Below are 15,376 nucleotides of genomic sequence, written 5' to 3' on the forward strand. Positions count from 1 at the left end.
TAAATCTTTACCCTTGGGTACATCTTTTTAACATTAATTGTATACTGAAGCATGATGGTTGATTTGAGGAAAAGCATTTGTACAACTGTTTTCAGCTGCAAGCTAAACTAGCCACTTTTTTCGTGGAATACCCTATGTACTACACAAAGTACCTGACTATGGTTTTTAAGACTCAGTTGTTTGATAAACACTTTCTTAAAAATGAATAAAGTAACTGTAGTTCAAGAAAAATAACAAAATTTGTCAATAACTACATGAACTTACAAAGGAAAATAAAAATTCTGAAAAACTTGTCTCTATCACTGTGAGATTAACAGCTTCTAATATTTAGGGACTTTTCTGATGAGATCAATAGTGATAAAAAATGTGATTTAAAAAATATTTTACAAGAAAATCTGTCAACTTGTGAGTGATCTGCATAACTAGTAAATCAGTATCTTCCAAATGATCTATGAATGATGCTATAACATCACACTTGGGTAAAATTCTTTCTAAGTGCAAGATAGATCAGTGCATTTTAATATAAAAGAGTACAAAAATATCATTGATACAGTTTCAGATACCACACTGCAGCCAATCATTTTGAAAACTACCACTTACTGAATTTTGATATAGAATCAAAGAATATTTATAGCTATCTTAAAAGGCACTGAAAGCCTCCTCTTTTGTCCAACAGCATATCTATACTTGTTGTTATATATTTCTTAATATGCTTAAACCAAAGTAATTTAAACTAAAATAACATGTAATAATTTGAATGCAGAGGCAGAAATGAGAATCCAGTTCTCTTCTATTAAACCAGACATGAAGAGTTTTATTTTGGATATAAAATTATTTTTCATAAAGCTATGTTCTTTTTGTCAATATGCAATTGTTTTATTACTGTTTTTTTAAATTAATTAGCAAACATTTTTAAATTTTCCAATTTTAATTTTAATACAATCAAATAGTAGATATACCATAAATCAAAGCTTTGATTATTTTTAAGAGGATAAAGGAATCTTGACACAAAATGTTTCAGAACCCCTGGACTATTTTTATGATAGTTTTATAGTTTCACTAAATACTTACTATTTGCTATTTGTTTGTAGGAAACTGATGTACATTTTCAGATACCACATTTTCTTCTTATGCAATAGTACGTATATGTTTACTAAACAAATAATTTGTGCCATGTTTGAAAGCTATGTGTCATGGGTCCTTGAAAACAGGAGAACTAAGTATATTAATACAAAACATTTTAAATAACATTATTAATAAATATGTGTATATTAATAATAACATTATTAATTAATAACTAATGGTTAAGAGCCACTGGGGGGAAAAAAAACAAAGAAAGGGGGTGGAGCAAACTTCATAACCAATGATGCCTAAGGCCAACTCTGTCATTTATTACAATAACAAATAGTATTAATAATGGTATTTGTATGGTCTGCCTTATTTAACCCTTATAACAACCCCATGAAATAGATTCGAACATTATATTGTCATTTTTTAGATGGAAAATTGAATTTCAGAATAGTTAAATGATTTATCCATGTTTAAGGTAACCTCTTTAGGAAGGGCTAGAGGGAAAATTTATATTCTGTAATTCCAATTACAAATCCAGTGACTTTTCTAATGTATCAGAATGAAAAAAATGAATAGTTGCACATTATGTGTTAGGCAAGATTGAAACTTTGAAGGTAAAAGGGCCTATAAGAAGTGTTTTGTCTGAAATATTTTCAAAATCCAGTGTTCCCAAGTTTAGAAAAGCAGTTTTCTCTAGAGATTTGTTAGAGTGTTACATGATTTTCTGAAGTAGGTTTTTTTGGTTTTGTTTTTTGGTGGTTTATTTTAATAGTAGATTTAACACAAAATGGACACACTAAAAATTTAATACACAAGTAGACACACTAAAAATCCTCCCTATCCAGAGTTGTATTAAATAATGTATTCCAAGAATTTTTTTTCACTGTAGTAATTAGGGAGAGTCCAAATAAAGACAATCTATATTGACAGCTTTTCTGGAATCCAATAGACTTTTCACTGAAGGCCATGCTGAAATTAACTTACATTGTGTGTCAAACATGCCAAATTGTCATCTCTACCCAAGCAGGTGTCAAGAAAAACAAATACTTCATAGACTAAGAATAATAACTAACCTTTATGAAATGCTTACTATGTGCCATATATTTATCTAAAGATATTATATGTATTAAAGAAGTTTTTAAAAAATAGTTTATCAACAAAATAAATACATAGTTAACAATGAGATTCCTAGAAAAAATGTTTATTGTATCACATTTTAAGTATGAATAACTACAAATTAGTGCAAAAATTTCCATCATGTTGCCTGTTTTAAATCACTTCTCACACAGAGCTACTAACGTAGCTGTTGGCTAATTATAGGAACTTGTGTTTCTTCTTATCTCTGTTACTGACTTGCTGTGTAACCTCAACAGAATTATTCAATCTCTTGGCAATGAGATAAATAGTTTGCCATCTATAGTCTCTTAGGTTCTACTCAAAGAAATTTTTAGAATATTTTGCTGTTTTTAAGCAAAAACGATATGTTATATGTGAAGCAAATATCATTTTTTTAGTTTTATGCTCATAAAATAAATAAGAAAAGAGCTAGCATTTACTGATTATCTGGCAAGCATTTTCACATTTATTATCTAACCTAAACCTATTTTACAAATAGAAGATTTAACTCTGTTGATTCAGGCTTTTGATCTGAGTAAAGTGGTGACTTGGCTATGAATCCAATTCTAGCTTTCTCCCAAGTCCATACATTTTCTATGATTCAAAGTTACCTCCAAAGCAGAGTACTGTATGTGGAAACCGAAGGTATAAAGAGGTATGTATTAATAAGAGTTTTTATTGTAGGCTAAGCTATAAAGTTGAGGATAAAAAAATACTGCAGCGCAAATTCTAATTAGAACAGAATTCAAACACTTGTGTTTTCAAGTATATAAGCAAATTCCTTCCTTCACAAACACCCTCAACTGAATTTGGTATACCACATGATATTGGAGAAGAGTATTTCTTTCAGCCAGAGAATGTCATGTTAGGTTGTCAGGTTTAATTCCTTTTTTGAGGCATTTTGAAAATGAACATTTATTGAGGCTATACTAGATGTTTCATGTTTTATATTCAGTGTTTTACATATACACCATGACAAACCAATGAGACAAGGTAGCTCACTGAAATGACAATTGCACTGCTTCATGTTCTCTTTCAAACTTTCAGCTTCATCCAGTAATTGAAAATTGCATAGAAGGCAATAAGTCAGGAAATTGTGTCAACTAGAATATGTAGGCATTTGAAAAACTATATTTGATGCAGCAAACTCTACTAACTCTATTTCTTCTATAGAATAGGACCTCCTAAGTTACAAGTCACTCGAAAGGGATTACACCTTGGAATTTTAACAGTATAGCTACTGGATGGAATATTATAATTGTCTCATTTATAATTTATTCTTTGGTCCATAATCCTTTGTCAGGGCAATGAGACTTTTCTAGAAATTCAATTTTTAGATTTTCTTATTCAAAGATTTTGATAAACAAAATCTAATACCTTAAGAAAACAAAAATCAAACAGACAACATACTAAATATACAGATTAGGTCCTGTGAGTGCTAGGCTGTAAATGGTACATGTGTACTGGTGCTGCAATTACATGCATACACAAACACACCCTCTCAAAATCTGGGAGATTAGAAAAACTTTGTCTTAACTGAGTTCAACTTCAAATGAAAGTCTTTGAATGTTTTTATGAAGATGCCAAGGTTTTTCATCTTTTCAGAAGGACTTTTGAGATTAACCTTGCTCTGATTCTTAGGTATATCTGTTTGGTTCTTGTTCTTTTCATTCACTGACATTTACACATTGACTATTTTTAAAGATTTCATTATACAGTGTAATAAATACCATTGTATTTCTAGCTTGCTGCAGTAACTTCTGTAAAGTGACTTCAGAAAAGCCAATAAAGAATCATTAATATTTTCTTATAGCCTAGTGTCCAGTAATCAAAGTTCTAAGAATGTAAAGACTAAAATGTGATGAATGCATTTGAATTAATGCATAGTTTTAAGTAATACACATGTGTGTATATGTCTACATAGTAATAAGCAGCGTGTGTGCGTGTGTGTGTGTATATATATTTAAATGAAAAAAAATCTTCAAGACTAAACATTTTATTTTTTGTTCTTCCATAATACCAAATGAATCTCTGATTATGATAGACTAACATAACTCAGAAATGGATATATATATTTCTTTCCTCAGGGTGTTTTATAAAAGATAAATATATAAAAGTCCAATTTCTAACTCTAAAACAAGCATTGGAATTTTTATTTGTCCTTGACAAGTTGCTGGGCATATTTTCCTTCTACAAAATGAGGATAATTATATTAATCTACTGAACAGCTCTGCTACGTAAGTAAATGTGTTAATGCTCACAATGCAACTACATATTATTATACCAATCGAAACCATCTAACACTCAGGACGCAGCTAAATGAAGAGCCTTGGGAAGGTACACAGTTCGGGGGTCAGTTGAGTGGACTACACATGCAGAGACATACTTAACATTGCACAAGGTACATTTCCTAAGTGTCAGGCACTAAACAGCTCCTGAGGTTTTCATCATCAGCAATTTGCATAGATTAACTTGTTATTTGAACTAGATTAGGCATGTCACAGAGGATGATATTATGAATAATAACCCATTAATAGGCAATCTTCAATGATATTGTCACGTGTCCAAATAGAAGCCAAATAGCATAAAGTTCCCATATTAAGATCCACACTCAAGATTACTTAGGAGAAAAACCTTTTTAAACCCATATTATACATCTTTGACAAGCAAATGTCTTTAGCTTTAACTCACCCTGAAAGTATGTCCCAAATTATCTTTAGATAGTAATTACCTGTGGCTTTTAATAAGGAAAATTTAAGTAACGTTTTGCCTTACTATCTTCCTGAATGTTACATTTGTTAGAATTTTAATTACCATATTTTATTCACAGGAAGAATACTAAAGGAAAAGGAAAATAAAGGGAGGAAGGAAGAAAGGAAGGGAGAAAGAGAAGGAAGGGAGAGAGAGGGAAAAGCTATCCAATTTTTTCACCTTTTTGTTCTAAATGACAGAATTAAATTAGGCCAAAATTGCATACTATAGTCCAAAAGGTTATTATTAAAACTTACAGTGATTCTTAAAACAGTCACAAAAATGGAAACGGAGCATAGAATAAGTTTCTGAATGTAAAAGAGATAGCATTTCAAAGTTCATATCATAAAATAAGTCATCAGACCAATACATCACTATGTCATTTTCAACAATTGTGTCCGAACTTTAGCATTTGATATTGAAACAGAAAATAAAAAAGGGAACTCCAAAGTTCCTGTATGTCCATGTGGGATTGGGAATAATTCATTTTTGTTTTAAAGTGCATACTATTTAAAATTACCTTTTAAAATCTATGTCATATTTCTAAGTACACTGGAGCAAAATTTTTAAAAGCTGCGGAAGTTCCCGGCACACAAGTTGTTTTTGAGGTACTGATATATTTTGAATAATGGAATAGCACTGAGTTGCCAAAGGGAAGAAAAGAAGTGTTACAAAGACGCATCTGAGCTTCACCATGATAAGATAAGACAGGATGGTTGAAGTGGGATGCTTTTGAATGTAGAATCATTTAAATGTGTTGTTATCAGTGGGATGTTTGGGACAAGAGATGAATCTAAAATAATTCTATGCTTGGACTGTTGGTCTAGTCCCATGGATTAGTGCGTGTTAGAGAAAAAAAAACCATAACAGTGATTTTATTCATTTATTTAACTCTGTTAAAACTCACCAATGCCTCCCTGTCTCACTCAGACTAAAAGGCAAAATCTTTACAATTAAGGTCAACAATGCTATGTGTTCCAGTTTCCCGTTTCTCCTCTGAGCCTTCTCACCGTGCTCCGAGCTTAGATCCTCAGAGGCCTGCTCCCTGTACAGAGGGTACTTTTCCCCCGATAACTGCAGGAATCACTCCCACGTCACCTTCAAGTGTTTGCCCAAGTGAGATCCTCTCAAAGTGGTCGACTTTTACCAACTATTTAAAATAGCCATCAACCTCCCTCCATTCCTAGAACTGACTGTCCTTACCCCACTGTATTTGTTTGTCCAGGGCATTTATCATCAACTACATTCTGTACAATATAGGTGTTCTTATGTTACTTCATTATATATTCATCATAGTCCTGTCTCCTCATCTCCATCCCAACTAAATATTAGTTCCACAAGAGCAGGAATTTTTTTGTCTGTTTTACTCAGTGTAAACATTCATTCATTTACCACATTCTAATGCTTATAGGCCCAACCCCACCAATTTCCTTCACAAATTCTGACCTCTAAATTCAGTCTTAACAATGGGGAAAGCCTAGAATTAGTTTTATTTCTATCTGCTTGACATATACTAAGCCTGGAAAATCTACTTGTATCTTTCTCTAAACTCTATCTTGTTTTCTCATTCACTGCAACTGAGCTTCTGCCTAAATTCCTGTTTAGCTCTCGAGTTTCAAGTTGCAACTATAAACAAATCCTAAACCCGAATCTTCTAGATTAGAAGTTAAACCACTTGTGCAACCACTTACAATAATTATTTACAATAATTTCTTCCTGATCTTTTTCACATGGTTTCTAGATGCTAAATCAGGCCCTACTGCAAACTGGACAGATGATAAGTTGCAACTCTTTAAATTTTTGTTTTGTTTTGTTTTTTTGAGATAGAGTCTCCCTCTGTTGCCCAGGCTGGAGTGCAGTGACACGATCTCGGCTCACTGCAACCTCTGTCTCCAGGGTTCAAGTGATTCTCGCCTCCGCCTCCTGAGTAGCTGGGATTACAGGCACATGCCACCATGCCCAGCTAATTTTTGTATTTTTAGTACAGACAAGGTTTCTGCTATGTTGGTTCAGATGGTCTTGAACTCCTGACCTCAGGTGATCCACCCACCTGGCCTCCCAAAGTGCTGCGATTACAGGAGTGAGCCACCTTGCCCAGCCCCCAGCATCTCTTGATATAGATTCAGTTCATTAGTTTGCATGAAATCCTAGGGCAGAAAAATCTTAAGATAGACCAGAAATCTGTATACGTTAATATGTGAAATATAACGTAATATAAAATTTATATAAATTTTATTAATTCTATCACATCTATAATATTTAGTGTTGAATATATTCATATGAATATTTTGAATATGTTGAGATGCCATGCATTTTATCTGTTATGAATCATTTTTACTAAATGATTAGGTCAGTATATGGCAAACAAGCCAAAAAATTACATATGCAGCAAAGAAAAACATTTAAAAAATTAATTCCAGGTTTATGGCCACTATAAGTCCCCTGAAAACTTCTCAGGTAATTTCTAAAGTATTCTTGCGTGTTATAACACAAGATGTTTTAGAACTGTGCAATTGACGGTGATGTGGAAATTCCATGCTAAATATCTAAGTATTCTTGCCAAAAATGTGTGAGGATTGTCTCAAACATGTTTTTATTTTAAATCCCAGAAGGGATTTAAAAGCACATTTTTATATATTTAACATTTTCTTGACATTTTAAGAATTCAGAAATTTAAATACAAGTATGCACTCTAAAAACAATAGACTACAATATTAGAATCTTAGAATTGAAAAATGGCTAGACAGTTGATGAATCTTAACTTCCTCTCAGTAGAGGTATTCCCTCATAAAGCAGCCCTCACTAGTTGTACATCTGATCACTGCATGGTCATTTCCAGAAGCAAGTTGGTCAAATACAATCCAGCTATTTCTGAACAGCTCAAAATGGTGTGGGGAGAGAGTGAGGAGAGTAGCTGTTTTCTCCATATTATAAAATTCAAACCTGGTGGTTTGTCATGTTCTTCTATGAATCCACGTTCAGCCTTTAGAATAGTCTCTCTTTAACATAACGACTCTTCGGAAAATTTGAGGACATTTCTTATGATTGCCTTCCCTAAATCTTTCCTTGTTCAGATGGAAAGGTTTTACTTGGGACATTCGTCTTCTGAAAATCTCAGACTCTTAACCATTCTGCTCTCCCCTCTCTCAATCTACACCCATTTGTCAATGAAATACCCAAATGTGTGTTAACCAACAGACCTATGTGCTTCTATGAGTTTTGTATAAAAGTGAGCTAACCTTTTTTGTCACTATATTATACTATATGTTCATATTGAACTTGCTGTAATTCAGAGTGGCCTTTCTCTTCCTGTCTTCATATTCATTCCTAAATATATAAAGGATATAACTAATTTCCAGAAGAACACAAATGGAGTTTTTTTAACATGTGGATATGAATAATAAAAGCAACTTCATGTAGGTGCCATTCATGGTCCAGGCTATAGAGACCTTTGAAATTTTTGAACTTGTTAGTAACCTGCTTAGCCACCTGTATCAATTTTGGACCACCCGCAGTTCTGATAAGCTTGGATTTTACATTTTCCATCAAGCCATTATCAAGATAGTTGAACATAAGAAAACCACTGTAGAACTGCTAGAGACTTCTTTCCAGATTGATCGTAACCCACTATGCAATATTCTTTGGAAACTATTTTTCAATCAGTTGCAATTTACCTAACGTTATGCTTCCATTTCCACATATTATTCACAAGAATATCACAAAAAATTTTAGACGCTGACTTGCTGAAATGCAGAATCATTTTGATTACATCATTCTCCTATTTTGTCAATTTTAAATATAGCTAAAGAATTTCTTGGACTATCATTCTTGCTGAATCAATGCTATTCATACTACAATAGAGTATGCTATACAAACCACATAAGATTTCAAAGAAAAAGTAAAAAACAAACAAAAAGTCTGGTTATGTTTCTAACTCAATTACAACATCTCAAAATGGTTGATTCATGTCAAAAATTCTTAATAAATTGGCATCGAATTATAAGGAAAAATAGAACTTCTACACAATTAGCGCTTGCCTAGAAAGGTCAGTGCTGGTATAATCAAAAACAGAAAAGTTTATCTTAGCCAGGCAACCCCTTCTTCAGTCATACTCATATCCCATGATTTTCACAGAGGGCTTGCTTCAATAGAACAACACTGAAAAGAAAACATGGCCTAAAAAATTAATGGAAAGAAAGCTTGGAACCATAAAAAAGAAAATTCAGCACAAACAATACCAGAAGTGTTTTAGTTGTTGAAAATGAAGTTATCTTATGTAAACTTAAATTACTACTACTGCAAGCCTATGTTCTAAATTTGTCCTTTGAGAATAATAATATCTGAAGGCGAATAAAGATCATGTACATAAGGCATTTTTAAATCATAAATCACTATCCAATTTTAAAGTTCCATGAATTTTACATACTTTTAACATTAACGGGTTTAAATCATTTATCCTTGAGCCAACCTCCAAATATATTGTAAATGGTCTATGACAAAGACAATAATGGATACTAGAATGCAGATTATAGCAGTCTATAGTAGATTGTATGTTGTAGTTATTTTGAATAAAATTCCTTATTGTATGTAGCATTTAAGTGGTATCTTGACAGAATGGTAGTATAAACCCTTCCTCTGGAATTCACTTCATCTTGTACCTGGGTCATAGAAATCAGAGTTGATATTACCTTATTTGAAAAGAGAGTAAATAAGAAGGGAGATGGAAAAAGAGAAATCCTATGCGTGCTCAGGATAATTCTCAGCAACAATTCACTTGATCCCTACACTGCATGCTTTGCGTTTCTACCCCATTCCAAGTGGACATAAGGATCGGTGCCCCTGGCCCCTCATTTCTCCCAGCTACCTAATATTATTAAAGTATTATGTCTTATTTAAACACATCTTGTAATTGAGCAAAGTTGAATAGTTGAAAGTAGCATTTTAAAAAATCAGTGGCCAGAGATACTCTCAAAATCACTCTCATAAATTCTATTCATTAAGTCACATTGGCCCCATTTTACCTCTCAGAGAAGCAAAAGCAAAAATAGAAGAAAAAAAGTTATATAGTGAATGCAAGGCCGTTTTTATTCCAAGAATTTTAATCAGGGAGTTATTATTATAGAAGGAGCCTGGGATATCTCTTTACTCCTTAAAAAAATAGTACTGCTAAAAATGCAAGATTATAAGAACAAATATCAGAACTATTGACTTAGCTAGAAGTTAACTGGAAGAAGGATAAGTATACTTCAAAACTTTAGCAGATTCAGCCTCATTAAAACTTTTAAAAGCTTCTAACCTCCAGATTTTGTACTCTTAGGTTAAACATTTTGATATTTAAAACAGAATAATAAATATTTCTTAACTTTTTTTACTTTGATACAGGTTTTCCAACTTAAAGAATTGTTTGCTGAAATACTGTGTTACAAAGCATGTTTTAGAATGCTGCACATGTACTTCCTGTAAAATCATGATAATAAAATAACTCTTCAAAGACTCCCAAAAGTTTCAGAAATGAGAGAGATATATACATAAACACTAAGAGGCTCTGAAGAGAATAAGTTATTTAAGTTACATTAAATACAGCCATCTTCCAAAGTCCCCCAAATTGAATATCTCGTCACTGTGGCCTTAAAGTACACATGACATAGTAGTCTCCTCTGTGTTTAAACAAAAGGAGAAATTTTCCGATTTCACAGCAATAAAATAGGATATGAAGATAAGATGTGGGCTTGAAAAAGGTGAGGCTGGAGGCGCCATTGCCATGAAAGAAAAAAAAAACACATAACCTCTTTAGAAATCCTGTTTTAAAAGTTGAAAACAAAGTTCTGTAAAATTTATACATATATGTGTGTGTGTATATATATGTGTGTGTGTGTGTGTGTGTGTGTGTGTGTAATTGTTTTATTAGATGCATCAGCTGCCCTCCATATGAACCACACAGCTTGGGAAACCTTTCTCTGCAGGACAGAATCTGATTTGAAGAAATTCTTTTTTTTCCAATTGGAAAAAGTTTTCCTCTTGGAAAGATTTCAGAAATCAATTTACAGGATGTATCGTGATAGCAAGATCCCTTCGAAAAGAACGAACAATGAAAAGCACTACCCGTTCCCTTTGCAGGACTTAGGTAATTCCCCCTACACTACTCTCTCAGGGCATTGAACTTGAACTTGCTTCAAGTTCCTCTTGCCCCAAAGCGCACTCTCTGACGGCGAAGCAAGACGGCGGTCCCCAGACAGCAACTCTCGGAAGAATGGAAGAAGTGAGGGGTCTCCGTCCCGGCAAAGGATGCAACCCAAGCCCGTGCCTCAACTGTACCTCTTTGCTGATGTGCCTGTGGCCGCCGCTGCTGCTGCGGCCGCTGCGCCTGACCGCCCCTGAGGCCCCCGGAGAGCAGCAGGAGGAGGAGGACCCCGGCGGCTCCCGGCATCGTAGTGGCCCCGACCGGATCCACTTCTCAGGAGCCAGAGAAGTCGCTGCCGCCCAGTCCCCTGACCCTGGCTTGTGAGCTGAGCGAGCAGCAGCTGCTGGGGAAGAGGAGGAGACAGCCCCCTCTGGCTTTGGCCGGGCCGCCGCCTGAGGGTGGGGGAGAGAGAGGACACTCCTCCACTCTCGCCTTCCCCGGGCACGCGGCCCCAGGACGGCCCTCTATTAAAGGATCCTCCTTTCCTAGAGCGCTCCTTCCCTCTGAGACCGGATCATTCCTAGCTTGACCTGGTATCTGAACTTCTTTTAAATTAAAGAAAGTAATTGACATGAAAGCACTTTGAAATCTGTAAAATCCCTACACATGGAAAACATTATTTCTGGGAAATGCAAACAGCCAGGAACTTTTTTACCTCTTGAGAAAGGCCTGGCAAAACTATGCGCAGCCACTGGGTACCTAGAAGATCCAAGACGTGCCCAAGGCCAGGGTGTCTGAGAAGTTGCTAGTCGAGGGAAGGTGCCCTCTGGGGACACTGCAGGCCGGGGAACTTACTGCTAGGTAGGCTGCTGGGAGGACAGTAAAGGGAGTGCAAGAAAAAACAGCCCACCCCCCCGCCCCCCCCCCCGCGTCTCTGAAATGTTCCTGACCGAAGTAATGGTTACAATGAAGGCTTTCAGTTCAGTTAGGAGACATTTACTTAAAGGTAAAGACCTTTGCAATGGTTTCCTTCCAGACTCACAATTTCATCTCTACCAGTCCTGGTTGCTCCTCTTTAACTCAGCAGAACTACTGCCATGCCTAGTTTTTGTTGTTGTTTGTTCGTTTGTGTTTTACGGCCTAAGTCAGTGGTTCTCGTAAGGTTTGAAACAACTCCTTAATGGATTTTGTGAACTGCAGAAGGATGTCTTTTGGTTTACTCCGGGAACGGCAGTTACTGCAGGCCTTACTATACTGTGGGGTCAGGGTGCGAGCTGTCCCTCAGTGGTCAGGACAATCCTACAACATATTTTGTCCTTGGACTTCTGAATGGGTCACTGGTCATTCATGTAATAAGTAAACAAACAAACAAAACAACAAAACCTTGCATTATATTTGAAACCTAATTTAAGTTTGTTTCCACATCAAATTTTTTTATGTTGTTTTTGTTTTCTAGGATACATCTACTATATAAATTGAGAAGATAATTTACTTTGCGTTTTTGGACTTTTTTTTTTTGATGTGCTTTCGGAGAAGCACATCACTGATGACAAGCTTGCCCATGGTATTTGAGTCACCAGCACAATATCAACACCCCATCGATTATATTGGGGTCATCTAAGAATAGGTGCAAACTTCTATTTTATTTTGTCTCCTAAGGTAGTTTTACCCAAGAATTTATATACTGAAACACATATTGTCTTATACAAATAGTTTTCTCTTTTTTATTTTATCATTAAGATGTTGTATTGATTTATTTAAATACTATATTAAAGTTGAATTTTCTTTCAGTAAAATTAAGAGAGTATTGCTTCCAAGAGAACTGATCACTAGCCAAAGCCCATTCTTTAATATTATTCATGTTTTTTTTAATTCTGTTAATATTATACCAGAAAGCTTTATAATCCTTTTACCTTACTGTGGAAATTTTCAAAATGTAGTCTGGCCCATGTCTGCACACTCACACATTATTTATTATTAATTATTGTTATAATAAACAATAATAAAACTTCTATTTGAGTGTTTATTATAATTGAAACACCAGTGTTTTTAATTTGGTCTAATTTTGCCTAAAAGTGTTTTTCAGGTACATCTAATAACAAAGAGGCACCCTAAATTAACCTTCTAAACCTATTCCTAGGCTCAGAATGATTATATTTACTCAACAATATTATGACCTCAACTGAAATGAATAAAAAGGAAAATCAGAATGATGCAGCTGCTAACTCTAATTATAGAATGAAAATATACCATGTTCCCTCTATCCCCTTCCTCTTTACATTTTCCCAGGATTTTATAATCAATATTTGTACCTGCTTTTCTGCAGTCACTCCAGTTGCCTGAGCTCCTATTTTACATGAAAATGCCTTGAGAATAAGACTATGATCTCCACTGTCAACTCTGCTTGTTTGATTCAGCACATAGAAAAAATTCTTAAATATTTAACCCAAATTAAAATGAACCAGTATATTTAGAGTTATATTTTTTTCAAATAAACCAAAAAAGGTACAATGTACACACAATAAATATGCTCGTTTGGAACATTTTTTAAATGTAAATACTCATCTGACAAAGTATGCAATATATAATCTATTTCTATAATCTCAAAAAGTTTTCTTTCTGATCTTTTGCAATAAATCTCCAAACCTCCATTCCCAGAAAAAGACAACTGCTGATCTAATTTTGTCACCATAGATTATAACTATTCTCATATTTCATGTAAATACAGTAATAAAATAGTAATCTTTTGTGTCTGGCTTCTTCCACTTTGCAACATGTTATGGAGGTATAGTCATGTTGCTTATATCAGTAGTACATTCCTTTTCATCGCTGAATAATATTCTATCTCATTCTAATAGTATCTATCATTCTACATCATACGAATATATCACAATTTTTTAATACATTCAACTATTAAAGTACATTTGGGTTGTTCTAGTTTGGGGCTATGAAGAATAAAATTGCTGTGATTATTTAAACACAGTGTTTACATGGACATGTTTATATTTCTCTATTCCTATCAATTCTTAGGAGTTATATTATCAGGTATGTAATTAGCACTATACAAAACTGTGGAACTGTTTTCCAATGTTGTTGTATAATTTTACATTCCTCCCACAGCAATATATAGGAGTTCCAGATGCTCTATGGCTTTATTAACATCTAATAGTGTTACATTTTAGCCACTCTAGTGCTTGTGTGGTGATATCTCAATGGCAGTGTCATTTGCACTTCTTTGATGATGCTGAACATATTTTCATGTGCTTAGTGATCATTTGTATATCTTCTTTTGTGAAATTCTTCTTCAAATCTTTGCTCATTTTGCTTTGTTTGCCTGATTATTAATAAGATTTAAATACATATTCTGGAGAAAAGACCTTGACAAGTACATTTACTATAATATGTATTGTTCTCAATTTGTGACTTGACTTTCCATTTTGAGTGCTTTCAAAGAGCAGAAGTGTTTAATTCTGATTGAATACAATTAAATCATTCATTTGTGCTTAATATTTTTGTCCCTTTCAGAAATCATTGTTTGCACCAAAGTTGTGGACATTATCTTCTTTATTTTTTTCCTAGAGATTTTATAGTCTTAGTTTCTACAGTTGGGTCTATAATTTATTTCCAGCAAATTTTGGTGTTTGCTTTGAAGTAAAGGCTTAGGTAAGGACTTTCTTTTTCCATGCAGATATCCATTCACTTCAGCATCATTTGTTGAGAAAGATATAATTTCCTCATCTAATTATCTTAGATCTTTTTTCAAAAGTCAATTGACCATGTGTGGGTCTATTTTTGGACTCTCTTTTCATTGACATATATATATCCATCCTTATTCCACTATCACAGTCTCTATTACTGTAGCTTTATAGTGAGTCTCAAAGTTAGGTAATGTTAATCCTACAATGTTGTTTTACAAAATCAAATTATCTTTACTATTTTAGGTTTTTCACATGTTATATAATATTTAGGTAAAAAATTATTTATTGGTAAAGTTGAATATTTTATTTTTTAATTTTAATAGACTATTGTTTAGAGCTGTTTTAGATTCATAACAAAATTGAGCAGAAGGTACAGCGATTTCCCATATACCCTCTGACCCAACACATGCATAGCCTCCCCCTTTATCAACATGTCCCATCAGAGTGATATATTTGTCACAACTGAAAACCTACATTGACATATCATTATCACTCAGACTTCATAGTTTACATCAGGGTTTAATGTAATTTACAATTACTTAAATTTATAATGACATGTATCCAACATTCCACTATCATATAGAGTAATTTTACTGCCCTGAGATTCCTCTGTGCTCCA

The 15,376-nt window shown here is 34.0% G+C and overlaps 1 protein-coding gene across 6 annotated transcripts in view; it reads right to left on the reverse strand.

Moving 5' to 3' along the window:
* The window catches only part of LAMA2 (laminin subunit alpha 2), a 618,419-nt gene extending 606,937 nt beyond the window's left edge, over window positions 1–11,482 (reverse strand). For 2 of the 6 annotated variants that reach the window (XM_021936881.2, XM_021936883.2), the window contains exon 1: window positions 11,254–11,481. In XM_021936881.2, the coding sequence (XP_021792573.2) occupies window positions 11,254–11,365 (112 nt within the window). In that variant the 5' untranslated portion in view covers window positions 11,366–11,481. Of the gene's footprint in view, window positions 1–11,253 lie in introns of all 6 variants that reach the window. The other 4 variants (XM_021936880.2, XM_021936884.2, XM_021936886.2 and 1 more) reach the window with 4 other exon arrangements.
* Window positions 11,483–15,376: the final 3,894 nt, after the last annotated feature.

This window comes from Papio anubis, chromosome 6, assembly GCF_008728515.1.
Source record: "Papio anubis isolate 15944 chromosome 6, Panubis1.0, whole genome shotgun sequence".
Classification (NCBI taxonomy): domain Eukaryota; kingdom Metazoa; phylum Chordata; class Mammalia; order Primates; family Cercopithecidae; genus Papio; species Papio anubis.